The following is a 25,906-nucleotide window of genomic DNA, read 5'->3' as shown; positions in this document are numbered from 1 at the left end:
ATCATGGTGGAGCCCGGACACGACCGCCACAGAGCCGGGCGGCCTCCCCTGCCCAGCGGCACCCTCAGGAGAGCAGGTGAGCCGCGGCTTTCTGGGGCGGGGCCGTGGCCTGGATCGCAGCCATGCCTGGGCTCGGGCTCCGGCTCCTGGCCAGCAGCACTGGCTTCTTTGGACCCCACGGTGGAGAAGAAGGAGCTGGGTCCTTCCAGCTCTGAGCAAGGTGGGGACTTTGGGGCTGCCCTCCAATCTTTGTCCTTTCGGAAGGATGGAAGCTCCCCCAGGCGAGGGCGTGCAGCTGTGTCTGGAGGCATTTGGGGTTGTCAGAGCCAGCTGGGGGACTGAGCTCTGGGGAGTCGAGGCCACAGACGCTACTCAACACCCTACGATGCAGACAAAGCCCCCAGCCCAACTCCACACACCCCGAAGACGCATGTGGCCCCAAAGGCCAAGGAACCCTGGTCTGGAGTCGCGTCTCCTCTGTCCAACTCAAGGCACAGAAGCAGGAATGAGAGGCAGACATGATGGGCAAGAGGGTTTTAGCTCAACACCCAGAAAATCTTCCTGACGTTGAAACTTTGGAGCCATGGCCAGGAGTGCCCCATGTGGTAGTGAGCTCCTGATCAAGGGAGGCATTCAAGGACCAGCTATGCCTGAAATGGACTATGGTGGGAAGGGGGCAGGCATTGGGAGACTGCATTCTGCCATGTCCTAAGGGCCTTCGGCAGCTCACTGGACCTCTCCCGAACTCAGATTTTGCTTCTGCAGTTGAAGAGGAGACCCAACCTACAGCTCTTCCCCAGAACCTGCAGGGACCCTAGAGGCGCTGGGTGCATGGAGGCTAGCGTTCTGCCAGCACACCCAGGCCACCAGGAGACAGGGCCAGAGAACGAAGGCCTTTGGCTCTGGGGTTAAGGAAGACGGAAGCTGGACCCTGGGCTGGCCCACGGCAGAGACCAGAGGGGGCTCTGAGCTGGGCGCATTGCTGGGAACCCTGGGGGCTCCGGGATTTGCTTTTGTGATGAGCAGGAGAGGGGGCATCAGGAGAAAAAGGGATGGGGGCGCCAGGCTCCCCCCGGGGAGCTCCTTGGGGCGCCGGGTGTGTGTGAGCTGGAGCACGGAGCCAGAGGCAGCCGGCCCTTTCCCTGCTGGGGGTTCCCGACCCCCAAGAAGCATTTCCCAGCACCCCTCGCAGGGAAGGCCCCCTTCTTCTGGAGAACCCGCCTGCTTGCTTCACCAGGAGTCGGGTACTGGCCTCACCCGAGTGTCTCCCTCCTGCCTCAGGAGCCAGGATGCTCCGAGCCGCGCTCGAGGCCCCGGGGTCCTGCCTCTCCTCTAGAGGCAGAGACACGGGGAAAATTCTACTTGCCGCCTCACGACCTTCTCAGCACCGCTTGGGGCGTGTGTCAGAAGCACGAGCAGATGCCGGGGGCGGAGGCCCCTCCCCCGTGTGTCTGGACCCCTTGCTGGGGGTCGACGCGGCTGCTTCAAACAGGGATGAGTCCTGCTCATTCCACAGTCAGACCCAAGGACTGACCCCCACAAACCCCAGGATGCAGGGGAGCAGGGAGGAGGGGCAGGGGGCCACGGGGAACCCTGCGCTCTGGGCAGCCTTCCCCCATCATCCCTGAGGCGGCGCTGGGGTAGGGAGCAGGAACAGTGCTCCTCAGGGCTGGAGGGGGCTGCCCAGTCCAAGGGCCCCGGCCAGGGCGGGACGCAAGTGGTGAGCCTGGGCTCCGCCCTTGGCCGCTACTGGGCAGCTTTGTGCGCTCCCGGTTCTGTGGGACCCAGAAGCCCCGCAGAGCCGTCCATGACACTCCGGCCTGGCCGGACAGCACCGGACAGCCTCAGCAGACATGCGGGAAAACCGTCGCCTCTCATGCATGCGGGTCGGGAGCAGCAGGGAGCACTGACCCCAGGCAGGAGCACCGGCTTCCCGCAAGCCCAGGGCGGCCGCTCAGGGCTCGGAGACGCCTCGGCCTGGCCTGGGACACAGTGGGACCGGCTCTGAGAGACACTCCAGCTGCTCTGTTCAAAAAGTGAGGGGGGCTGGGGTGCCTGGGGGGCTCAGTGGGTTAAGCCTCTGTCTGTGGCTCAGGTCATGATCTCAGGGTCCTGGGATCGAGCCCCGCATCGGGCTCTCTGCTCAGCAGGGAGCCTGCTTCCTCCTCTCTCTCTGCCTGCCTCTCTGCCTACTTGTGATCTCTGTCTGTCAAATAAATAAATAAAATCTTAAAGAAAAAAAAAGTTTAAAAAAAAAAAAGGTGAGGCGGGAGACTGAGGGTGGGAACTCCGGGCCCGCGAGCAGACGTCGCAGAGGACCTGGTCCCCCCCGGAAACGCGCGGGAAGGACACGGTCTGGAGCGGTGCTGAGTGTCCGCGAGAGCCTCCGGGCCACACGGGGAGAGCGTGGCACCTTCCAGGGATGGGCCCGTGTGCCAGCTGGAGGGAGACCCTGCGAGGGGCCGGCCCTGGACACAGAGTGGAGCCCACGCTAGCCCTGTCCCTACGGGAGCTGGCCTGGCCACCACGGACAGAACCTCTGAGTCCAGAACCGGAGGACGGACGTTGAGGCGGGACAGAAAGACTCACAGACACACACACGGCAACCGCCACCTCCAGCCTCTCTAAGGCCACACGAGGGACATGCCTGAGGGTTTCCAGGGGACCAGACCCCCTGATTCATGGTTGCGCCCTATACACCTCCCAGGAGATGAGGACGCAGCTCCGACCCCCCGGGTTGGCGGCAGAGTCCCCACCCCCGGAGGCACAGAGCCGAGGAGCTGGCCCTCGGTGGAGACCCTGGCCTCGCTCTGGGAGGCCACAGGTGGGGTGCACAGGAGGGCAAGCATCCCGGGGCCCGGGGCCTGAGGTGTGAACGCAGCCCTGGCACCGACAGGCCGTGAGGGCTGAGCAAACCTCCAGTCAGGCGGGCGAGCGGAATGGCCCTTCCTGGGGGGGCGCACGGGGTCAGGGCACAGCCCAGCATGGCCACGCGAGCTTGGGGGCCGGTGCCAGCCCTGAACCCGCAGACACCGCCCAGCACAGCGTGTGACCTGGCGGCGCCCGGCTCCCCGGCCTTCCTGCCCGGGTCCGCTTTCCCAGGCCCGCACGCTCGCCTGAGGGATGAAGGCAGAGGCCCCGCGGCGGCCCCGCCCCCGCCGCCGTGTGCGACACTCACAGCACAGCCGTCCACCAGGGCGCGAATGTAGGGGCTGTTGTCATAGGACATCTCCTCGTCGTTGGAGCCCAGGAAGCGCATGGCCTTGTCGTAGCTGCCCGTGGCGGCATCCTGCCAGGCCACCGACTGGTAGCAGTTGTAGGTGACGTTCTGGTTGGCCGAGGCGCTGAGCAGCCGCAGGAAGGTCATCTGCACCACGCCCACGGGGTTGCCCTCGGCGTCCACGTAGGAGAGCTGGGGGGACAGGAGGGGCGGTGCTCAGCAGTGAGGGGACGGGGCCCTCCTCGCAGCCCAGCCCTCACGATCTCCGTCCACGTGCTGTCTCCTCTGGAACGTGAGCCATGCGGCGGGCACCGCCCTGGGAATGCGCCACATGCCCAGTCCCCGAGGCCAGAACACACTGGCTCTCTCGGGGGCTCCCCGAAACGGAGCGGAACGCACCGCATTTCTTTTTGAGACGAACACAACCCACCTGCCCTCCTGGCCTGGCTGGACCCTACTCGTCCAGGGCCCAGGTCACGCACCTTCTCGAGGAAGCCTGCCTGGGGCACGTGCCCTTCCCCACCCCGGCCTGGCTCACTCTGTTTTCCCTCCTGGGCTGCAGCCCTCCCCAGACCGTGAGCAACCTGGGGGCAGAAACTCGCCCTTGAGTTCCTGTCGCCATGCCCAGAGGCCGGCCAAAGGAAGGATCTCTTGAGATCATGGTAATAGATGAAAAACATTTGGTAAGTGCCTGGCCAGGGAGCCATGGGCAGTGCAGACAGAGAGGGCGGGGGGCCTCGGGGGTAACTCGGGCCGGCTAGGGGCACGCATGGGGTGCTGGGACGTCCCGGCAGCAAGAGGGGCCTGAGCCATTTGGCCACAAGCTGGAGGGTAGGGTAACCGGCGCCCTCCTGCAAGGACGGGGGAGCCCCAAGATGGCACACAGGAAAAGCCGCTCCTGCCTCTCCGGGGCACAGAACCCAGAGGAAAGCAGAGCAGGTCTTCCTGGCCTGGGTGCAGGGACTCAGCGGTGCCCAGGCCAAGCAGGGGCAGCGGGGGGCACTCTGGGGACAGGACTCCCTGACAGCAAGCCCAGAGCAGGACATTAGGAAATGACGGTCCCATTCTCAAGGGCTTTCTCTGGCGTCACCGGCTCCCCACAAACAGGTCCTGAGGTCTGGGGGCCCAGGGAGGGCTCAGGGTGTCCCCAGAGATGAGTCTCACCATCTGCATCCTTGCAGACTCCAGCTTCCAGAACAGCCAGACACGGCCAGGACACAGGGGTGCCTGCCCTCCCCCGGATGAGGCTCGGCCCCCTCCCCGCCTCCACGCTCTGCCGGCCTCCCCGTGGGAGGCAGAGGGCGCCCCGCTGTTTCTGGGCGTCCGTGGAGGCCGCGCCGGACCCACGAGGGCGGATCGAGGCCCATTCTGCCCGCTCGCTCATACACACGTCTGCAGAACTAGCCGGCGTGGAGGCAGGGGCCCGGCCAGCGACCCTGTCCCTCCCCACCAGGGCCGGGAGGGCACCGTGCTCCCGCCCAGCCCAGTACCAGCTCTGCCCGCAGGGACTGCACACTTCACGGTCAGACCCCGCGGAGGAAAACCGAATACCAACCAGCAATCCGGGCCGTCAGGGACTCCTGGGAGGGCGCTCGACTGACTGGGAGAAGCACACATGCGCGGGGACAGGCCAGAGAGCAGCAGGGACACAGAAGGACCCGAGGCCTCAGGGATGGACCCCGCCCTCCCGGGGAAAGCGGCTCTGCGCGCTCTGCACGCGTGTTCCTGGGCTACGGCCAGAGCGGCCCTGACCAGAGCAGAGGCCGGTTTCTTCAGGACGGGACCTGCATCTGCGTCCCGTCCACCAGGACGGGCCCAGAGAGCTAGAATAAGGCAGCAGGAAAACCCAAAGGAGAAGCTGGTTTCCCCTGGGGCGTCCCTCTGCCCCCAAGCTCGGTATCAAGTCGGACATGGGACAGAGGCAGGAGGCGGGCTCCCCAGGTTGCTGGTGGAAAGCGGGTGTTCTGTGTGAGGTGCGGGTTGCGGGGCCCCGAGGGGCGCCCAGCTGTCTCTGTCCGGGACCCCAACTTGCCCGACCCGCCCTCACGGGCCCCAGCCCCCGGCTCGCTGGGCCCAGCCCGCGCCGAGGGGGTGTCTGTGGCGTCCTTCTGTGTGCGGCTGCTCTTTCCGAGGCGAGCGCGGCAGGGGCGGAGGGAGGAGGAAGAGCAGGGCAGGAAGCAGGCGAGAGGCCCGCCGTCCGCACAGAGACGGGAGGAAGTCTCCACGGACATGGCTAGGCGAGGGCGGACCTCCAGAGGGTCTGTGAGAAGCCGGAGCGGCTTAGAATCAAGGACACGGAGCGTGGGCAGTGCTGGCAGCCAGGAGGGGCCTGGAGGTTGGAGCGCGAGGGGCCTCGGGAGAGGCGGGACCGGGCAAGGCTGGCAGGAAGCCGCCGTCTGGGAGTCCTTGGGGGCCTGGCCTCTGTGGAATCCCCTGCCGAGGAGGCCAGGGTGCCCGCACGGATGGCGGCTGGCCAGGTGGGAAGTCACGGAGCTCCCACCGCACAGCTTCTAGGTGACAAAGGACCCCTCCCAGGGCACAGACGTCGCCCTCACAGGGGGACAACCAGATCTGACGACGTGAAGGCAAGGAACAGAGTCCGGTGCCTGTGACACGTCCACCTCGACCTTTGGCCCTTCCACTTGCTAGAAAGAGGGCACAGGGCCCAGAGCAAACCCCTGGGATGGTCAGAGCGACGTGCCCGAGCCAGCGGGTCAGCCTCGGGCCTGGCATGAAGGAGCGCAGACCGGCGTCTCCGGCCAGCAACAGGACATCCCCTTCGCTTCCTTCAAGAGATGCCTGCGTCTTTCCGATTCTGGGACGGATTATTGACAGCGGCTCCCCAGGAGTTACAGCGGCGGCCAACTGAGGCACGTGGGTGCACCGAGAAGCCCATGGCCAGACGGCCATCAGGACGGCCCCCCACCCCGCAGCTGCAGGGGAGTGGCCTCCGTGGCCCCTGTCCTGGGAACAGCTCGGTTTCGTGGTCTGGAACCTGTGTCATCTGACCTGGCCACTAGGACCGAGCAGGAGAGCGCCCTCCGGCTCCCAGGGTCTGGTTCCTGCTCCTGGCCACACCCCGGGCACCCAGCTCCTGTCCTAGGCCGGACTGGAAACCTGTCCCCCGGCTCCCATCCCCCGGCTCCCAGGCCGGACGAGCTCTATCGGGGGACGGCAGGTGTGGGCGCCAAGGCGGAGTCTGGCCGTCGCGTGCCGGAGCGGCCGGCCGAGGGGCGAGAGCAGGTGCGGCACACGGCAGCCACGGGTGCCATGCAGAGCCGGGAGCCAGGCCGAGCGGCAAGCGGGCAGCGTCCCGGCGGCCACTTACCAGGGACCCTCGCTTGTACTGACTATACCAGGTGGAAGGCCGCTCTTTGGGCCAGCGGGCCATTTTACTCTGTAAGACACGGAACGGACGCGTGTGAAGGGCGACTGCGGGAAGCCAGAGGCGGCCTTACCAGTTTACCGCGCTTGAATTCACTGAACCAGGAACCCGGGTTTTCTTTGGGCCAAGAAGTGATCCTGGCCTAAACACAGAGCGGGCGGGGGAGGGAGAGAAACAGAAGGACAGTGTTATTCTCCCGCCGCCACGAGGAGCTTCCCCCCACCTGCAAACACGCCTTCTCCCGCCCGACCTCGCCCCCACGGCAGAGGGGGTTCCTACGGGGTCGGGGTGCTCGACCTGGGCCGGACCACACTGAGGCCTGGGGGAGGCCGGCCGCCTGCGACCCACACGCCTGTGCACACCCGGCCTCTCATGCGGGGCCCGCGGCTCAGGAACTGTGGGCGGGGGACGCGTTCCCGGGTGCCGAAGGCACTGGGGACAGGAGGGGCCAGCGTGCAGGGAACGGCCAAGGGAAGGACCCGCAGCCGGCCCCTCGTGGGGTCTCATCTAATGCGCGTGTCCTGCGTGGCTGTGTGGTGGGCAGGGCCTCCCGAGGTCCCAGCAGGACGCTGATCGTCACCTGGACAGGTGGCCTCTGCCCAGAAGCGGGGGCTCCCACTAGGGGGTCGCTGGGCACGAGGCCGGCGCAGTTCCTGAGGAAGGGCCTAGCACCCAGCAGGCTCGGGCCCGTGAGGGCACACATGACCCCCCCAGGAGGAGGGCCTGCCGCAGCCTCCAGCAGCAGAAACAGGGAGCCCCTCGCCGCAAAGCCAGGGAGCACAGTGATGGGCCCACAGGCCCTCTGCTCCGCCAGGTCTTGGACATGCACTGGGGAGGCGGGAGCCTGGCTCCCTGTTCAGTCCCCTGGGGCTCCCCTCTGAGCTGCTGGCGTGCAGGGAGGGAAAGTGGCCCAGCCGTCCTCCTGCGTGCGCTTCTGGGCACGCCCGCGTCTGCGCTCAGGTAACACGTCTCCTCTGGGGACCGGGCACAGGTGCGGGCGGCCGGCAGAGGTTCCCTCCCCTCAGGGGGCTGAGCCCGAGGAAAAGCATGGAGCGGTGGGGGTCGCTCAGCCCCTGGCCTGCTGTCCGCCCACCGACACGACCCGCTCGGGCTCCTGGGGCGCCCACTAATCCTCCAGTGGCAAGGCCTCGTGTTGGCGACAGCGGTTGTAAGAAAAGATGAGAAACGATGCCTTTTCCACCCAAATCCCCTCCCGGGGCTCTGCCAAGTGGGAGGCTCCCGAGGCCTCTGAGCATCAGGCTGTGTGCTGCGGGCGTCTGGGTGACGAGCAGCTTCCGGTCGGGGAGCACGCACAGAACACAGTGGTCCCCACATTGTGCCTGTCACAGCGGAGCCCCTGCCCCATGGCCGGGCCTTCTGTCCAGCGGTGCTGAAGCTCCCCACAGGGACAGTGAGATGTAGGGGTGAAGGAACGGCACCCCTGCAGACCACAGGAGGCCCGCCTCCTGCACCCGAGCCACGACCTGTCTGGACAGCCGGCAGCCTCGGGGCGTCGTGGGGGTCTGCACAGGCCCCACGCAGAGGCCACTACGTCATGGTCATCCTGCAGTTGGGGACCTTGTCTGCCTCAGCTGTCCTCCGCCCAAGGGGAAAGCAGCCCATGTCCCCCCGCACACACACACCAGCCCCACGCGTGTCCCCCCCCACATTCACTCCCATCTGCACACACACGACCTTGCCCACGGAAGGGACCATTAGCCGTTGTTCCCCCGACCCTGCAGCAGAACCTCGCTGACCAACAGCCCACACAGAGCAGACTTGGGACACACGTGCTGCCCTCGGGAGAGACAGGAGGGGTGCCCAGACGTCAGCGGACCCTGAGAACAAGGCAAACGCCAGCTTCTCAAAGACTCATCGGGGGACTGCGGACTTGCCTCCGAGGCGCCCGCAAGGATTCCGGCTGGTCTGGGGGCAGACCTGCGGGGCCGGGTCAGGAAGGAGCGGAGCGCCCCGCGGTTGAAATCTCCACGTGGGGCCGGCCGACCCCTCCCCGGCGACCGCGCCAGGCTGCGCCCACCCCGCCCCATAGCTCAGGTCTCCTTCTGGGGGAGAAACCGTGGCTTTGAACCCGGCCCCGCTGAAAGGGGAAGGCACCAGGGAGGCCGGCACTCACCCCCTCAGACTTCTTGTCGGGGAAGACGCACGTGGCCCCTCCGGCTGTGAAGTTGCAGTAGACTTTGAAGGAGTCCCTGGAGCACCCCTGGTTCGGGTCCACCCAGTACTCTCCTGGACGATGGACAGAGATCGTGAGCGGCCAGCGCGGACGCAGAGGCGGCCGCAGCCCGTCGGCCCGGCAGAGAACACAGTCGGCCGCCAGCACAGGCCTCCCCCGGGGCTCGTCGGACGCACGTGGCTTTCCGTGCTGCGTCCACAGCCACGACAGACCCATCCCCGAGGGCCCAGCTGGACAGTGGGGACCACGGCTCCCCTGCAGCAGTGAGCAGGGGAGGCTGAGCCGCCGCCTCGGTGGGTCGGTATCGGACACCCATGCCCCTCCGGGCTGATCGAGGACGGGGAGGGTGGACGGCCCTGCGGCCAGAGAGCTGCTCACACGTCCCGGGGGGCAAAGCCGGCCAAGGACGCTATACTTCAGAGGTGGGCTGCGTGTGGCTTAGGGCCGTGAGGACAGGAGTGGCTTTGGTTGGGGGCTAGTCCGGTTTCCAGAGCACCGGCCCAAGCACACCCTGACACGGACATCAGTTCCGGGTCTGACACGGACCCAGCTGTGCCCGTGGAGCGCACAGTGCCCTCTCGCTTCCTCTGAGAGGCAGGGCTTTGGCCCCTTTCCACGGAAGGGTGACACGAGGCTCAGGGTCACGCGTGGGACAGTGGCTAAGACTGGACCAGAACGGGGCTCTGTGCCCCCACAAAGCCTTGCCCTCCTTCCCGGGCCTCCCAGGACCCGGTCACGTCCCGCGACGCCTCCGTCGGCTTCCGGGGGAGATGCCCAGGCAGCACGCGGCACAGACTGGGACATGGAGGTGGTGACCTTCCCCCCGGCGCAGGCCACCCCCGCCCGCCCCCCGCCCCCCGCGGCCCCTACCGTCCGGGAAGTCGGGGTGGCACAGCTGCAGGTCCTTGCAGGTGCGGGCGGGGTTCTGCTGCGTGCCCAGCGGCCGCTTCATCTGCTCGATCTCCAGCTTCAGGGAGTTGAGCGAGCCGAAGATCTCCTCCATGCCGTCCGCGTAGTCCGCGTAGTTCTCGCCCGCCCCGTCGTCCAGCAGCTGGCTGGCGTCGATGTGCCGCCGGGTCCTCGAGGCCTGGATCGGCAGCGGCTGGATGACCTCGCCGGGGGGGCCCTGCGTGTGCATAGGACCGGGTGGGTCCCGATGGGAGCAGCGCCAGGGCCGCCGGGGCCCCACGTCCCGGCTGCAGGCGCCCGTCACCCCCGCGTGCTTCTCCCCCTCTTTCCCCCGAGCACCGCACGCCCAGCCCTGCCGCCAGGCCTCCCTGTACGCGCACCGCCCTCCTCCCGGCCGTGGCCTGGGGTTCGAGCCTCAGCTGGGCTCAAAGCGACCCACCCTCCCCTGGCCCCACAGCCCAGCCTGGGGCCACACGGACACCTGCCGGTGTGGGAGCCCCAGCCGAGGACAGAGACGGGAATCGAGAGGTGCTGGGCCAAGCATGGGGGACCCTTGGAGGACGTCCTACAGTCGGGCTCATCACGGCCCCTACCCACGCCCTGGGGGCCTCGTTGGGGGCTGCCCGCTGTCACCGGCGAGCACACACCCAGTGCCTCCCTCCCTCCGGGCCCAGACCCCCTGCACCACGCTCTAGAAAGTGAACAGCACACACAGACGCTCCCGCCACGGACTCAGCATCGGGGGAGCCCCCTCCCAACTTTCCCGTCTTCAAAGGCTACTCACCGGTGGGCCGGGGGGACCTGGGTGGCCTGCCTCACCCTTCGGGCCAGTGGGACCCTGGGAAAAAGAAAAGACCAACTGTCATCTCCGAGGCCTGCTGTGACTTAAACCCCCTCAGTGCTCCAGGATGGCCGCGGGGACCGGCGCGGGGACCACGAGGGGTCAAGTCGAACGTGCCATGGAGAAGAATGGCAGGGACCGCATGCCCAGTTCCAGATGGAAGAGGCTGACGCCCCGAGATGGGAACTTGGGGGCACTTTCCTGCTAAAGTGGGGAGCAAGAAGCCGTAGGCTGCAGTCTGTAGCGACACTGGTGGGGGACACGCTCGCCATGGTCGGTGCTGGAGGAGAAGCCCCTGGGGACAGCGCTGCCACCAGTCAAGGGTGAAGAGGGCCCAGAGTGGTTCTCATCGAGGGGAACATACCCTCCCAGGGCAGAAGGGGCCCGGCTGGAGCACACACCACTTACCGAGGATCCCTTAGCACCTTTTGGCCCAGGAGGACCCTGTAGAGAGTGGGGGACAACATAAGCTCATGCTCGGGCATCCCCCCGGCCCACTGTCCTGCTCAGGCCTGACAGGCTCTTCACCCCCAGCCCACCCCCGATCACCCTGCTCCCCCGCGCCCCCCACCCCGCAGCCGGGAGACCACGGCTCAGGCAGCCAGAGTCGGAGGAATAGCAGGGAGAGCGCCGGACTGCAGGGCTGCCTGGGGCCTCGGGGACCCAGGGCTGGGCCCCGGAGGGGCAAGTGGGGGCTCACAGCCCTGCAGGGTGGCTCTGGCCTGCCGGGGCCCCAGCAGTGTGGGGGGTGCCCTGCACCGGCTGGTCCCTGACCCCTCTCGTCTGGGCCAGGCAGTCCCGCTCATGCCGATGGGGACAACTTCCTCGCCCTGCCCAGGGTGTCTGTGGTGCCACGCCATGTCTCTTGAAATGCCCGCCTCCCCTGCCTGAAACCAGGGCCCAGAGACCCCCCTTCCCTGCTTCTGTCACTCGGGTCCCGGGCGCGGAGGGGACGGGCAAGTCCACCGTGGGCCCCACGTCCACTCGGGGGTGGGCCCAACCCGGGGCTCCTGGCCATCCTATCCTCGTCCTGCCACGCAGAGGCCCATGGCCCAGGCTCGCCTGCTTCCTGCTCTCCCCAGAATGGCACGGGACCACCCACCCCTCCCAGATACACACCGGCAAGCCGGGAGGGCCCGGGGGACCGATCGGGCCAGAAGGTCCAGTGATGCCCTGAAAAGGAGCAGAAAACACAGTCGCACGTCACACAAGGGTCACAGACACACTCTCCTGCCTCGAAGCCGCGGCTCTCCACGCTCCGGGTCTGTCCCCTAGCAGACGCCCTCCGACGAGGGGCCGGCTGCCGTGGAGGGGAACCGTCTCTCCTCGCGGGGCCTGGTGGGGCCCGAACGCGCTCCAGGAGACTGACCATCCCCGCTGGCTGCCCGGGCCGGGCTGGGACGCCGGCATCTTCGGGGACGCGGGGAGGGGACTGCCTGTTAGTATCCCTGCGAACGCTCTGACTGGAAATTCAGAAGCTCCACACCCAGGGGCTGGGTTGTTTCCCGCCTTGTTTCCCGTCCGCGGTGCGGGTCTCCCCGACCCCAGCGCAGGACACACGGAGTGTCCCGGGTCCTGTCCGCGCTGCCTGCCCGCCGCTCCTTATGCTTCTCCCCACGTGGGGCTCGCGGCCTCCGATCAGACCCTCGGTCCATGCAGGCCAGGCCAGCGGGTGCGGCCAGGGACTCGCACCGGTTTTCATACTCGGCACCATGGCTCTAAGGGCGCCCCAAGGCTCATTAGGCCTAGAACCCAACTCCACACGGCCCCCCCGCGAGGCTGAAGCAACAGCCGGGCGGAGGGAGGCCGAAAGCAGGTGCCCTTCCCCTCCCCTCCGCCTTGGGGCCTGGGGCAGCTCATCGCCGCCAGAATCCAAGACGGTCTCCAGCACCTCCCACAGGGACGCTGCAGGGACGGCTTGCGGTGAGGGCACAGGGCGGTGCTTACACTGGGAGCCGACACCCCGGACATCTTCCAAATCCCCGAGGTCACGGGGCTGCCACGCCCTGGAAGGCACCAGCGCAGGGCACGGGCGACGCCACAGGGAGCGCGCCAGCGGGCGGAGCAGGGCTCCCGGGGACACCCCCCGACGGCCGTACGGGGCCCCACGCGTATCCCACTTCACTCCCCGCCTCCCCGTCCTGCCTCACGAGACCGGTCCCCTTGCAGTCAGGCGTGGCCCGACGGGGGCACCGACAAGGGCACGCGCACCTCGGGCAGCAGGAATCTCTGTCTGGAAGGAAGCCCTCATGTGGGAGGGGCACAGACGCGGCAGGCCGGCCACGTGCCCCCGCCCGCCTCCACGGCACACATCGCCCTTCCCCTGACCACGGAGTCCACGTCCAGTGGCTCACTGTGCAGGGCGGGGAGGAGGACTCTCACTAAGGTGTGCAGCGCTGTGGTTTTCGGGAAAGTCTGGGGCCACGTCTTCACATCCAGGGTCAGGGCCCTGCCCCGTGTCTGGCAAACACGGGCCAAGCCTCGCCAGCGACCTGGGCAGCCAGCTGGGTCAGAGACCTTTGCGAGGCCGTGAGGTGAACCAGCCTCCCCTCTGAGGCCCAGCGGGGCCCCACAAAGGAAGCCACGGGTGGCCAGTCCACGCTGGCGTCCCCTCCGCTGTTCCCATCCAGAGGTGATGGACGTGAGGACGTTGCAGCTCTAACTGGCCTCAGGTCCACTGGGCACCAGGTTATAAGCAGCTACTCCCCACCCGTGAGGGGCCGCACTGGGTGGGGGAGGGGTTACCGCCTCACGTACCTGTTCTCCCTTAGGGCCAGAGGAGCCCTGGGGACCGGGGAGCCCGCGGTCACCCTTCTCGCCCTGTTCACCTGGAGGTCCGATGAGTCCAATCAAGCCTGGATGACCCTGTCGACGAACAAAGGCAGGAAGGGGCGCGCGCTGGGGCTGCGTGTCTCCACCAACCCCGTGGGCCAGCCGGCCGGGGCAGCAAGTCCCTGCCACGGGAACCACGGAGACACCGGCCCACCTCTCCGGTGGGGGAGCGCGCCTACAGGCAGGTCAAGGGACGAGACCGCAGGAATGACACGGACGGTCTGTGGCAAACGTCGCCCTTGAGAGATGGGGCGGCGTGGGTCCAGGTACAGGCCGACGTGAGGACACGTGTTTCCCCGAGTGGTTCTGTGCGTCGTGTGCGCGTCCGCGTGTGCACCTTTATTTACAGGGCACGGAAACTCTGTGGCCCTCCGTGAGAAAAAGCTGCTGAGTATTATAGATACTGTAACAATTTGCTGTTTTTTTCAAAAAAACTTCCTACAGAGGCTACCATGTGTTTGTTTTATATGAGCCTGCAGAAAGTTCTAGAAGGGTATTTCCAGCTTTCCTTACTTCAGAGGCTGAGCGGTGACAGGCACCAGAGTGGACAGGGACAGACTCCTCTGTCCTTCAGGTGTGACCGTCTGGTCTGTGGACGTGTCTTACATGAGTCAGGAAATCCACGTGAGCAGAAGACAACCCCCGACCGGAGAAGGTGCGTGGGCTTGGCCCTGCTGCGGAGTCCTGGCCCTCGCCCCGAGAGAAGCGTCCCGGGCCGCCGTGTCCAGAGCGGGTGCGCTCCTCGGACCCCGGACGCCCCTCCACCGGGAGCCGCGTGCAGGCCTCCAGGGTCCCCGCCGAGGGCAGGGACGGAGCATCCCACGCGGCACAGGCTGGTTGTGGTTCTCAGACCCCCCAGGACCCGTCCCCAGCCTGTGGCGGGCACTGACCAGTTGGGTGACTGATAGTTAGAAACCCCGCGTGTCTGAGGGGCCCCGAGTCACAGCCTCGGAGGCACCTAAGTCCTGTCTTACCTTTTCCCCTTTGGGGCCAGAATCTCCTTTGAGGCCGGGGAGTCCCGGGGGACCCTGCAGGAGGAGAGGTCGGGGTCAGAGCTGTGCTCCCCGGCTCTGCCCTTCCCCACTGTTCCCTGGAAGCATGCTTGAGGTCGTCACTCACCATGGGGCCCGGGGGGCCGTCGGGGCCTGGGGAGCCTGGGAGACCTTGCTCACCCTGAAACACAAGGGGCCGTAGCATGAGCCCCATGGGCTCTGTCCCCGTGTCCCTGTGCCCTGTGCCCACGCTGCACCCCTGCAGCGGCCGCCCCTCTCCGGCGCCCATCCACTCACCACAGGGCCCGGGATCCCTCGCAGGCCGTCAGGCCCGGGCTTCCCGGGGGCCCCCTGGGGGCCGATGGGGCCAGTCTTCCCAGGAGGGCCTTCCAAGCCGGCTTCCCCCTGCAGGGTGCACGGACACAGAGGGACAGAGAGGCTTGAGGCTGTGGCCACCCTGGCCCAGGACCCCGGTCCGAGGACCCCAGACGCCCCCAGATGGCCAGGGCCACCCCAGGTTCTCCACATTCTGTGCAGGAGCCGTCCTGTCCCATTCCCTGTCCCCTGGTTTCCTCAGCCAGAGGAGTTTCCCGGTCCCCAGCCATCCTGGCCCCCGTGGCCGTTCCAGGTGGCCCTGTGCTCGCAGGGACAGGGCCACCATTTCCTAGGCCTATACGGGGCTGGATGGCTCCCACCACAGCCTCCGTTCCCAACAGGACAGTTCAAGGAGGGGGCCAGGCCATGGGAGTCACAGGGAGCAGCCCCTCGAGGGCCCTGGGCACCGGGCGACGGGCGAGGGGCTCAGCGCAGATGCCCCGTCTTCTGTTCCGACTGCAGGGGCGGCCGCAGGTCACGCACAGGGCCGAGAGCTCCAGCACCGGCCTCCCTTCCCTCAGACTGGAGGGACCGACGGCCTGTGCGCCCAGGCCCCTCCCCGTGTGGAGTGAGAGCCTCTGGATGCCCATTTGGCTGTCCTGGGTCCACACCTCTGCCCTCCCCACCCCACTCAGCCGTCACACAGGCGGGGAAGCTTCTGGAAACTCTGTGGTCACAGCTAGGCTGAGAAGCACGTTACCTTGGCTCCCTTCTCTCCCTGTCTGCCTTCGGGGCCTGCGGGGCCTGGGGGGCCCTGGAACAAAGTAAAGGAACAGCATGTGAGAAGCAGCTCGTGAAAGCCAGAGCAGTGAGCTCAGTGTCTGCAGGGAAACAGGCCTGGGCTCAAGGGGCACGCAGGCAGAGCAAGGAGGGCCAGGAGGTCGGGGAGGGGGCTGCCGGGCCCCGGCCAGCCAGGACAAGGCCATCGGAAGGAGTCCCAGGGACCCCGCTTCTGGGAAAGACCTCTGAGTCTATCCGGAGGGGCTTCTGGCGGCCGCCAGTGCTGGGGCCCTGTTCCCGGCCACACACACGGGCCGGCTTCCTGCAACGCCGGCCAAAGGCTCAGTATCCCCCGTGCAGAGAAATGCCATGTCCCCCGCTCGGGACTTTTGAGAAAGTTCTGACCCAGGGGGTGAAGCCTTTCCGGCCTCGTGGGCACCTCTCCCCCACGCTGGGCATGACTGACCGTGTTTGGCCTCTCCCTGAAGCAGGGGTGAGGCGCCTAGCGGGTGCGAGGGCTGAAGAGGTGGCCGGGCTGCGGCACACACCCACCAGGATCAGCGAGAGCACAAGGGGCGGCGGGGGAGGCTCCTGCAAGATGCTGGCGGCCCAGGACGGCCGCAGGATCACTTACCCTTTTTCCTGGAGGCCCAGATGGTCCTGGTTCGCCAGTAGGGCCTGGAGATCCCTGGGGCCAGAGAGAGAACACAGAATTTGGGAATCAGCGTTGGTCAGAGGCATGGCGGGTGTGACACACACGGGGTCCCCAGTGTCCTCTGTCCTCGGCCAGCCCCACGGCCGCCTCTCTCCCCCCGTGGAGCCGCTGCGAGAGGTCCCAGATGAAGTCAGGCTGTACTGGGCCGCCGGGACCTCTGGGCCCGTGCTGGGGCTGCAGCAGCGTGGGGAGCCCGGCTCCCGTCCGTGGTGTGGCGGCATTTGACCTTCGTTCTTTTAGGAGATTTGTTTATCTGAGAGAGGGAGGGGGTGGGGCACGAGCCACAAGCAAGGGCAGGGCCAGAGCGAGAGAGTCCTCAAGAGACCCCCCTACAGAGCAAGGAGCCCAATGCCGGGCTTGAACTCGTGACCCTGAGACCAGGCCCTAAGCCAAACCAGGAGTCAGACACTTTACCAACTGAGTGTCTGGGCGCCCCAAGAGGCCGCACTGCAAGAGAGAACGCTCTCCGCACAGCGGTCACTCTGGATACTGGGGGCCGAGCTCCGGCCACAACTCCCTCACCCCGCACACATCCCCTTCTACAGAGCGGACCACCGAGGCACAGGGAGGACCAGGGAGGACCCAGGGAGGCACAGGGAGGACCCAGGCCAGGGGGCAGGGGGTCCCGACCTCCAAGCTGGTCTCCCCAAGCTTTCTTTGCTAGTTGTTCCTCTGAAACCAGTCACACCAGGCCGGGCCCACGGGGAGGACAGGCCCAGCAGCCGTCTGCCTGGCTGGTGCAGGGCGGGGGTGAGGGAAATCCGGGAGGGCGCCGGGCCGTCCGTCCCCAAGGGGAGGACCACTGGGGGGGTTCTGGACCGGAGAGACCGGCATGAAGCAAGCTTTCAGAAACTCAGCGTCGGGTATGAGGGGTAAGGTCGAGTGTGAGCTCAGCCTGGGGGGCTGGCCGGGCAGAGCCCTTTGGAAGAGACGTGCCGCCCAGTGAGGCAGAAATAAAGCTGTCCTGAAGCTCGCGGGTAGACTTGCGGCAGCTGTGGACCCCCTGATGACCAGTGCCTAACCCTGGTCAAGGCGTCCCTCGCTCTCTCAACAGAGCCCGTAGGGGGCTTGCGGCCCCCATCATGGTTAGAGCTGCTCCTACAAGGTAACCGGGCTTTTTCTCAGGTTTTTCTGAGAAAAACCGGGTTTTTCTCAGAAATGAACAGAGCAAGCTGCAAATCCCCTAGTGCCCGCCAGCCTCCACCAGGAAGACGGGCCGGGGTCCCCGGAGGTCACGAGAGGACTCACCGTTTGTCCAGCTTCACCATCGTCCCCTTTGTCACCAGGGGGGCCATCTTGACCCTGTGGGGACAAAAGCAAGTTCCTTCTGCCTCCTGATGGCGCCCGAGTCGCACACCAGCGTGCACGGCGTCCCCAGGCCTCCCCGAGGCTCCAAGTCCGTCCGGTGGTGCAGGTACGGAGGGTTCAAGCAGGACCGCGCCCCGTAAACAGCACTACCAGGACGCCCCCTGGGAGAGCACCGCGTCCCAAAGAGAATTCGCAGAAGACAACCAAGAGAAAGAGCTGGGGCTGGCCCAGGCAGGGGTAGGGCTGCGGGGGGTGAGGGCCGGGGGGGGGCCCAGAACACCTACCGCGGGGCCAGGCTCTCCGGGGGGACCGGGATCTCCGGGAAAACCGACAGGGCCCTGAAAGGGATGAAAACAGGCACATCCAGGCCCTGAGTGCCTGAGCCGCTGCCGCCGCATCCGCTTCCCCCGACCCCTCCCTCCCCAGGCCCTGCAAAACCCTCGGTCCCGACACCAGGAGGGCGACACCTCATCGCCCCACCACTCCCGGCAGGACAGGCTCAGCGCCCCACTTTCTGGGCACACGGAGGACAGGCGCCCCACCCGCACTTCTGCTCCCAGAGCTCCAGGCCAAGGCAGAGCCTAGACCTTCAGGCTTCTAGAATGTTCCACGCACAGAACCCCCTCTGGAGGCAAAGTCATGAGCGGGGGCGTCCCCACAGATGGCTGTTCACGCAGCATGACAGCAAGCTCCGGGCTCCGCGCGGGGCCCCCCAGCCCCCAGCCCATGGCTCTCTTCCTCGCCTGCACAGCCCTGGCTTGGCAGCTGGTGCGGAAACCTCTAGACTTAGAAACGCGGCCGCAGACCGCAGCGGTCAGCAGGCCGTACCGCAGCGCCGCGAGGGTGACCCGCGCCCGGAGCCCCCAGCATCTCAGCGTTACTCACGGGGCTGCCCTTGGGCCCGTCGTCCCCAGGGGGGCCTTTGGGTCCAGGGGGTCCAGCGGCACCAGAAGGGCCGGACTCGCCCTTCTCACCCCTTTCTCCTTTGGGTCCCTGGAGGGAAAGGCCAGCGTCAGTGTCCTCAGAGCCAGACTCCGTTTCCCGAAGCGCAGGGCTGTCCTCAGACGCGGTGCCCGTTCCCACGCGTGGGACGGCAAGCGCCTGACGGGGCCCCACGCTGGACCCAGAGCACAGGATTACGAACACACACGGGCGTGCACACACGGGCGTGCTCGTACACGCAGACGCACACGCGTGCTCACCCCCCACCCCCCTCCAGCTCGCCACAGCTCCTCCAGGAGCCAAGCGTGAGCGGAAACATGGCCCATCGCATGGATGGGAAAACGGAGGCCAAGCGTGGGCTTCCCACCCAGCGGAGGACCATGGTGCCGTGCCCCACCCCGCCCCCGAGTCCACTCACTGGGGGGCCCCCTTCTCCGGGCAGGCCAGGCTCTCCAGCTTCACCAGGCTCACCCTGAGGAGGAAAGAGGGCACGATGACGATGGCCTGGAGATGAAGGGTCCCAGCTCCAAGCACTTAGCAAACCCCCCCAGCTGTCAGGCCCAAGTGGTGGGGGCCCAGGGACAGAGCGCGGCCACTGCACTCGGACAGCCCCCGCATCAGAGGGCAGACACATCTGCGTCCGGAGGAGGGATACGGGCAGGCTGTGACGGTCATACAGAGGAGGGGACCACAGTACCCGGAGCGTTGCAGACGGCGCTCCGAGTGAGCTCTGGGGGAGAATCCCGAGAAGCCGGCAGAAGGGCCGAGGGGACAGCACAGGCAGAAAGGGCCGGGCAGAGGCCGACAGAAAGCAGATCATGGCAGAGGGTGCAGCGCCAGGCGGAAGCCGGAGCCCAGAAGGAAGACGCCTCCGGCCAGAAGCAGGCGCGCGTCACGAGTCCGCGGGCCTAGCCGGACACCACTAGCAGGTCTGGTAATGCTCGTATCGTAAGATATGACCAGTGACGAAGGACTTCTTCCAGTTTAACAGGCGGAAGTCAGAAAGTTTTGGGAGCGGCGTACGAGGAACGCCAATGAACGGAAACACGTTGGTCTCTTTCCTTTTATCCCAAGGAGGCAGAGTACGTGCGTTAGAAGTGATGCACGCTCACGCTTGCATGGGCACACGTGTGCACACAGAGAAGCCCACCGTGCTCATGGAGGCATCCTAGGACCCATTACCCCAAATCAGCCAGATCGGATGAGGCCCCCAGGGCTGCAAGAGCACAGAACTGCCCACAAGGGGACAGCACATCCCCACGCCCAGCACTTCCAGGACGGAGAAGCAGACCCATGGGAGATCCTGGAGAGGGGGCGGGGCCGGCTGCGGGCTGTGTGGCTTGGGGATTGTGCACAAGGCCACGGCGAACAGGGGTCAGATCCCCCAACTCCCCCGCACAGACCTGCCAACTGTCTACGTGCGTTTGACAGGAATGACCCGGGCCCGCCCTGTGTGTCTCTGTATCCGCAGCGGACACACACACACACACACACACACACGCCCCAGGGCTCCCGCACGCACTCGCACGTCACACGCTACTGCAGGAAGGGGCAGGAGTCACCTTCTCTCCCACGGCACCAGGATTGCCGATTCCACCTGGAGGCCCTTGGGGTCCGTCAGCGCCTGGAGCTCCAGAGGGGCCTCGGGGGCCCGGGGGGCCTGGGGGACCCTAGGGGAAGGAGAGCCGTTGATCACAGACGAAACGCAAACTGTGGCCACCAAAGAAGTGGGAGACCCGTGCGCCCCGGACGTACTTACCATCTGACCCACGTCCCCGGTTTCGCCCTTCTCTCCGGGAGGTCCCGGCAGACCCTGCGGCAGGAACACAGCGGAAACTCAGCGGCGGGCGCTGCGCCACCCCAGGACCCCCACGGCGTCTGCCATCTCCCCGCCCCAGTGCCGCACGGGCATCCGACGGCCTCCGCGCGGGCTTCGTGTGCGGCCGGGTAGGACACCCCCACGACGCCAAGTCTCAGAACTAGCCCGAGGAGGTCATCCGAGACCTGTGGACCGAGACCCTTGCCGCAGGGTCCCAGCAAACAGTAAACCTGCTGGGCCGACAGCAGGGAACGTCTGAACAAATCATGTCACCAAGTATGTCGGCACCTGACGCGGGGACTAAACATCACATCTTCAAAAATAAACAAAAAGGGCCACGTCCAAAGAATATCTAAGAACTCTGGACGCAACTGGAGATGGGGGGAGCCGCCCCTAGACCTGCTGTACACACGGCAGGACTCTTGGGTTTTCCAAAAGCCCCAGGAAGCCACACGTGTGCCTGTGGGCAGGTGAGCACGCGCGCGAAGCTTCGGAGCTGAAATGCGCCCGAGCGCTCCCAGCCACCCTCCCTGGGTGGTCCGTGTGGGAGGCACCGTTTTCCTTTACGTGTTTGCCATCGGCCCATCCCTCCCGCATCTCTGCAGTGAGCTCAGAGACATCCCGCTGGTTAAGAGACGCAAATACGGACACGTCTGCAATTATGGAAGCTGACCTTGCTTCTAACTAATGAGGAATTCCTGGGAGGTCCCCAGAGCCTGGTCTGAGATTTCCCACTCTTCTCTTGCAGGTGGAGAGGGGAGGGGAGGGGAGGGGAGGGGAGAGGGGGGAGGAGGAGAGGGCAGGGGAGAGGGAGGGGCAGAGAGAGAGCGCACACGTCTGAGGTAGACCAGCAGCCCCCGCAAACCCTGTATTTACCTGCAGCCCCACCGGCCCAGGGGGCCCAGGAAACCCTCTCGGACCTTCGTCACCTTTCTGCCCGAAGAGGCCTTGCTGGCCGCGAGGGCCTGGCTCGCCGTCGGCTCCCTGCAGGAGAGAGTGGGGCGTGGGTGAGGAGAAGTTGGCTGTGCCCCGCCGGCGGGAGGGGCTCGGGATGTCCGGGGGTCCCCGAAGCACAGATACTCACAGAGGGTCCTGGCTGTCCGATGGGGCCCTGCGGACCGGTGGGCCCGGGCGGACCCTGGGGGGGAAAGAGAGACACAGTTGCTTCCCGGGTCACAGCGGAGGCCGGGGGGTACCACGGTGCGAGGCGTCGGCTCAGCCCCCGCGCGCGCCGCCCAGGGAAGAAGTCCAGCCCGATGGCGCCTGCCCCCTGCCGGCTCTGGGTTCAGGCCGGAGCGTGTCGTCACGGGCGGGGCGGGGGGGCGGCCCCGGAGCCTCATCTTTGCTCCATCACACACCCAGGACATGGGCCCAGAGGCGTGTTGAAAACAAGGCTGGACACCGGGCGGCTCCCCACGCAGAGCTAGGACCCAAATGGAGTCCGTGCCTGGCAGTGTGACCCCAGCCCCCACGCGTCCCCCACACACATTCCACGACGGCCCCAGGAACGAGTGAGAGGGGGAAGCCAGGGGCCCGGATAGCACCGTCCTGGGCGTGTGCCCAGCACCCGGAGGCAGGAAGGTCCCCACTGCCAGGAAGGAGCCGGCAGCCGAGGGACCGAGGGACGGGACTTCCGAGCACACAAGTAAAATGAAGGGCGTGGCTCAGGGGGCTGCTCCTGGGGGCGCCCGCCGTCCCGAGCGTCACAGGACAGCCGTGACCGGGCTGCGGAGCCCAACAGCGCACAGACCCCCGCTCTATTCCGCGAAGCTGCGAGTGCTCCCTGCTCGCCTGCTGGGGAGGGACGCCCGCGGGTACGGACACGCGTGTGCATGTGTGCTCCCCCCAGAGCACACGCGCTCCACCCACACACGCGTTCCAGCGGGAAAGGAAGCGCAGGAGCTGCGTCCTGCTCCGGGCGGCCGACGCGGTGGCGTCCAGGACGGCGTTAACACGGACGGTGAGCACGTGCGGCCCCTTACCTGCTCGCCCTTGTCCCCCTTGCTCCCCTTCTGTCCAGGCTCCCCGATCTCTCCCTGCGGGAAAACGAGGAAGGTCCGTTAGCCCTGAACCGCCTGCATGTTATCTGCACCTCGTAATTACCCTCCTTGGGGATTAAGATTAATATCCTCTCCAGGGCAGCCGGAGAGCGTTCCGAGGAAGAGACGTTTCCATAAATTGAGTTGGTCTCCCTTCTAACACAGTGCACGGCGCGAGGCCAGGATGTAGTTCAGTGGACCGGAGAATCAGTGACCATACGGACGTGGTCAGGTGGGCGGCCTGCACGGCACGGGGGGAACGGGGCGGCTCGGCTACTGAGCCCCGGGGTGGGTACTAACACCTCTAGCGTCTGCTGCTCGGGGCCGTGCCCCACCCCGAGAGGCGGTGTCCCTTGCGTACAGGGGACAAGTCAGAAGCAGATCACAAATGCGGGGGTCACCGGAAGAGCTAAATCCCACCGTCCCCGCTGCACGAGGACCAAGACACCAGCTCCCACAGGAGTCGCGCAGGAGTGAGAAAGCTCAGGGGGAAGGGAGCCTGGACGATGCAAGCGGAGACATTGGAAAGCAGATACCGAGTAAGACCTCATGACCGCAGCCCCACGCCCAGCACCGAGGTGCTGCATCGGGAGCGGGCAGGGAAGGTCCCGGCACACGGCAGCCCGCGCACGCGGAAGCGTCCCCCAGGGCCCCCCGCGTGCCCGCGGCCTCCCCTACCACCGCGGAATTGTGAGCTTCTCTGAAATCACGCACCGGCACCCAGCGCGCAGTGGGGGCCGGGGTCCCTGGGCACCCACGGGCCGTGCTGCGGGTCATCCGGGGGCAGAAGAGTGTCCCAGCTCCCCTTACCTTATCTCCGTCTTCTCCCGGAGGGCCCACGGGGCCAGCTGGACCAGGGAGCCCCACAGGACCCTGGAGGCCGTCTCGGCCAGCTGGGCCTTGGGGCCCTTTCTCGCCCTACAGAGGAGAGAAGATCCCTGGTCCAACAGAGCTCCCTCGTGGGGATGTCCCGCCACCACTCATGGCCCCGAAGAAGAGGGGCCCACGGGCAGGGAGCCGGCACTTTGGCAGTGACCCTTGCCATGGTCCCCGTGGATTTTAGCTACGCAGAGGGCAACTCTGAGCTGTGCCCAGCCCCGTGCCACCCGCCTCCGGGCACCGCTGCCTTTCGTCCATGCCCTTCTTAGAAAGAACGCTTCTTCTAGAAGTGGGGACACTGAGGCACGGCGGGCAAGCAGTGGGGCCGGGAGTCAGCCCAGCCAGCAAGGTTCCTGAGCCCGCGGGTAGGACCGTGCGTGCTAGTGGCCGGGAGGGCCTGAGCTCTGGCCTCCAGCCGCGTTCCCCCTTCCAATTCTCTGCAAACGCCCCGTGCCAAACAGGCGTGCACGCGCCCGTCTCTCTTTTCTTGTAATTCTACGGGTTCATTTCCCTCTCAGCCGCCCACGGGAATCTCGAACGTCCTAAGGCCCAGCTTTGCTCATATTTCCCAGCGTCACAATCACTGTGAGCGCAGAACGCGGTTGGGGTGCATGTTGGGGAGGGGGACGCAGGAGAGAACACGCGGTCTCGGGACCTAAACACGGCCGGCGTCCGTCCGGACGTCACTGCTCCGTCCCATCCCTCCTGCCACACAAGTCACAGCCGGGCCCTCAATGTCATTCCTGTTGAGATCAATTTCCACCCTAATGAAGCCAGGAAATGCCCAGGCTGACTCTGGCTCGCCTGGAACCCCCTCGCCTGACATTACTGGTCAGGTCGGCTGTGCTCGGAGACAACTGGCCTTGTCCTCTCTCCGGAGCTATTTGGGGAGAATGACCAGATTTCAGCTGGAGAGCGCCACTCTGAGAGGTTTCCGCTCGAGTGTTGACTCTCCCGAAGCAACAGACCTAACTGTTTCCCACCGGTCTGTGTGCTCTGTGCACACTGAACGCCCCAGCGAAGGCGGGTTCCTAGCACAGGGCTCTGCGGCATGGATGTCCGTGGCCTCAGCGGAAATGATCAGCGGCCATCAGAATCGCCAAACTGGACTGGATGGGTTCTTGGGGGAGCAGACGCTCCAGCCTGGTTTCAACGGGGAGCTCCTGCCCACAGAAGGCACCTGGGCCCTTCCTGCCCACGGACCACGGAGTGCGGGACGCAGGAGGAAGACTCTGTCTCTCCCGCGGGAGTCCGTCAGCACGGGCGTCCCGACCCCGTCAGAGACCTCCTGTGTGCGCATTTGCCCTCTCCCCCTGGAACGCCGCTCATGCTGACGTCTGACTGCAGACCGGACGCTGGAGTGAAATTTGTCTCCACGGCCACTGGAACGTGAGGCAGGGAGAAGTTTGCAAAACCCGCGGGGGACCCAGACGCGGTCAGAGCAGGAGCCTGCCAGGGCAGTAACGGGCGTTTTGTGGTTATTCGGGGGAAGCCCTCGGTGGAGGGCGGCCGTTGGCTTCCCAAGAGCAGTCCAGACGAGATGGACCCGTTCGTGTCTTGCAGGGAAACCGAGGTTGGGGTGGGTGGACCCACAATGCCTCCACGCTCAGCTGGGCGGGCACACGCGTGGTCACTGAGAGGTCGGCTGTCGGGGGTCCAGGAAGAAACTTCCTCCCAACCCATCTTTTCTCCATTCCTGTCCCCAGACCAGCAGAGGGGACTCCCATCCCCAACACCCACCTTCTCACACAAAGACCAGCCTGGCTCAGGCCGGCCGGAGGGGCTGTGCACACAGCAGGCAGCTCGGACCCGTCCACACATGGGGCTCAGAGGCTAGACCGAGGTCAAGGCCACCCTGGCACACACGCTGTCCCCAGCCCTTCCCGCTCTCTGCACGTGCCGGGACACAGATGCACAGTGCGACAGGCTAGGCCTTGGCCAAAATGCTCCCCAGGACCCCTCTGGCTTGGGTCACTCCCGGATAAAACCTGGCCAACCCTGGGGACCAGCCTTGGAGCTCAGTCAGGATGCTGGGAACGTAGAGACTTTCCTGGGGGGACAAGCATGGGCTCCCTCTGCCGCCCACACCCTACTAGCCCCGGGGCACCCACGCTGGTGGCAGGGACAGACAGAGACGCGCCCCCAAGGCGGTACTCACAGGAGCTCCTTTCTCCCCCGCTGGGCCTGGAGGTCCTTGAGGCCCAGGTCTCCCCGGGATTCCAATGGGCCCAGCAGCACCGGCCGGACCTCTCTCCCCCGGAGACCCCTGGGGTGGGCGGGAAAATGGTTCATTTCCAAGTACATGAATACGATTTTCCACTCCGCTCACCCTCACTCCAGATCCCTCAGCAGCTCCCAGGGCCCGGGGCAGCACGGGCGACTCAGACCAGTGTGGGTTTCTCTCGGCTCCTCCCTTCCGATGATTCCAAGCTCAGGCCTTCCTCCTCCTCCTCAGCTGCTCCCCTGGGGTGACCTCCTCGCCTGGGCGCCGCTCTGGGGCCCGCCGGCCCACAAAGGGCCCCCTCTCCGCCCTGCTCCCCCACATTCTGCGGGTGAGCCTCAAGATGCAGGAGCACCACCGACGGGCGGGAACCAGGCCTACCTCGAGGGTCAGCACTGGCCTTTATCGGAAAGAAAGGCAAAGTTTCAAGGAAAGGCCTGGCTTCCCAGCTGCCGACTCTCTGAAACCGCCCATGGCTCAGTTGGGAAAAGGTGGGCTTATTCTGTGGTCTGTGT

At 66.2% G+C, this 25,906-nt stretch overlaps 1 protein-coding gene across 2 annotated transcripts in view; it reads right to left on the bottom strand.

Moving 5' to 3' along the window:
* The window catches only part of COL5A1 (collagen type V alpha 1 chain), a 142,649-nt gene that overhangs the window by 2,902 nt on the left and 113,841 nt on the right, over positions 1–25,906 (bottom strand). Inside the window, exons 42-65 of one of the 2 annotated variants that reach the window (XM_044264520.1) lie at positions 25,329–25,436; positions 23,102–23,209; positions 22,235–22,288; positions 21,337–21,390; positions 21,129–21,236; positions 20,193–20,246; positions 19,996–20,103; positions 18,852–18,905; positions 18,377–18,484; positions 17,776–17,829; positions 17,432–17,485; positions 16,103–16,156; positions 15,449–15,502; positions 14,671–14,778; positions 14,501–14,554; positions 14,356–14,409; positions 13,307–13,414; positions 11,669–11,722; positions 10,958–10,993; positions 10,493–10,546; positions 9,670–9,925; positions 8,740–8,852; positions 6,549–6,617; positions 3,179–3,412 (exon numbers count right to left, since the gene is read on the bottom strand). In XM_044264520.1, the coding sequence (XP_044120455.1) occupies positions 3,179–3,412; positions 6,549–6,617; positions 8,740–8,852; positions 9,670–9,925; positions 10,493–10,546; positions 10,958–10,993; positions 11,669–11,722; positions 13,307–13,414; positions 14,356–14,409; positions 14,501–14,554; positions 14,671–14,778; positions 15,449–15,502; positions 16,103–16,156; positions 17,432–17,485; positions 17,776–17,829; positions 18,377–18,484; positions 18,852–18,905; positions 19,996–20,103; positions 20,193–20,246; positions 21,129–21,236; positions 21,337–21,390; positions 22,235–22,288; positions 23,102–23,209; positions 25,329–25,436 (2,112 nt within the window). Of the gene's footprint in view, positions 1–3,178; positions 3,413–6,548; positions 6,618–6,678; positions 6,748–8,739; positions 8,853–9,669; positions 9,926–10,492; positions 10,547–10,957; positions 10,994–11,668; positions 11,723–13,306; positions 13,415–14,355; positions 14,410–14,500; positions 14,555–14,670; positions 14,779–15,448; positions 15,503–16,102; positions 16,157–17,431; positions 17,486–17,775; positions 17,830–18,376; positions 18,485–18,851; positions 18,906–19,995; positions 20,104–20,192; positions 20,247–21,128; positions 21,237–21,336; positions 21,391–22,234; positions 22,289–23,101; positions 23,210–25,328; positions 25,437–25,906 lie in introns of both variants that reach the window. The other variant, XM_044264519.1, reaches the window with a different exon arrangement.

This window comes from Neovison vison, chromosome 9 (genome assembly GCF_020171115.1).
Source record: "Neovison vison isolate M4711 chromosome 9, ASM_NN_V1, whole genome shotgun sequence".
NCBI classification, from domain to species: Eukaryota; Metazoa; Chordata; class Mammalia; order Carnivora; family Mustelidae; genus Neogale; species Neogale vison.
Note: the sequence above shows the minus strand (reverse complement) of the source record. Positions and strands in the feature narration are given on the sequence as shown.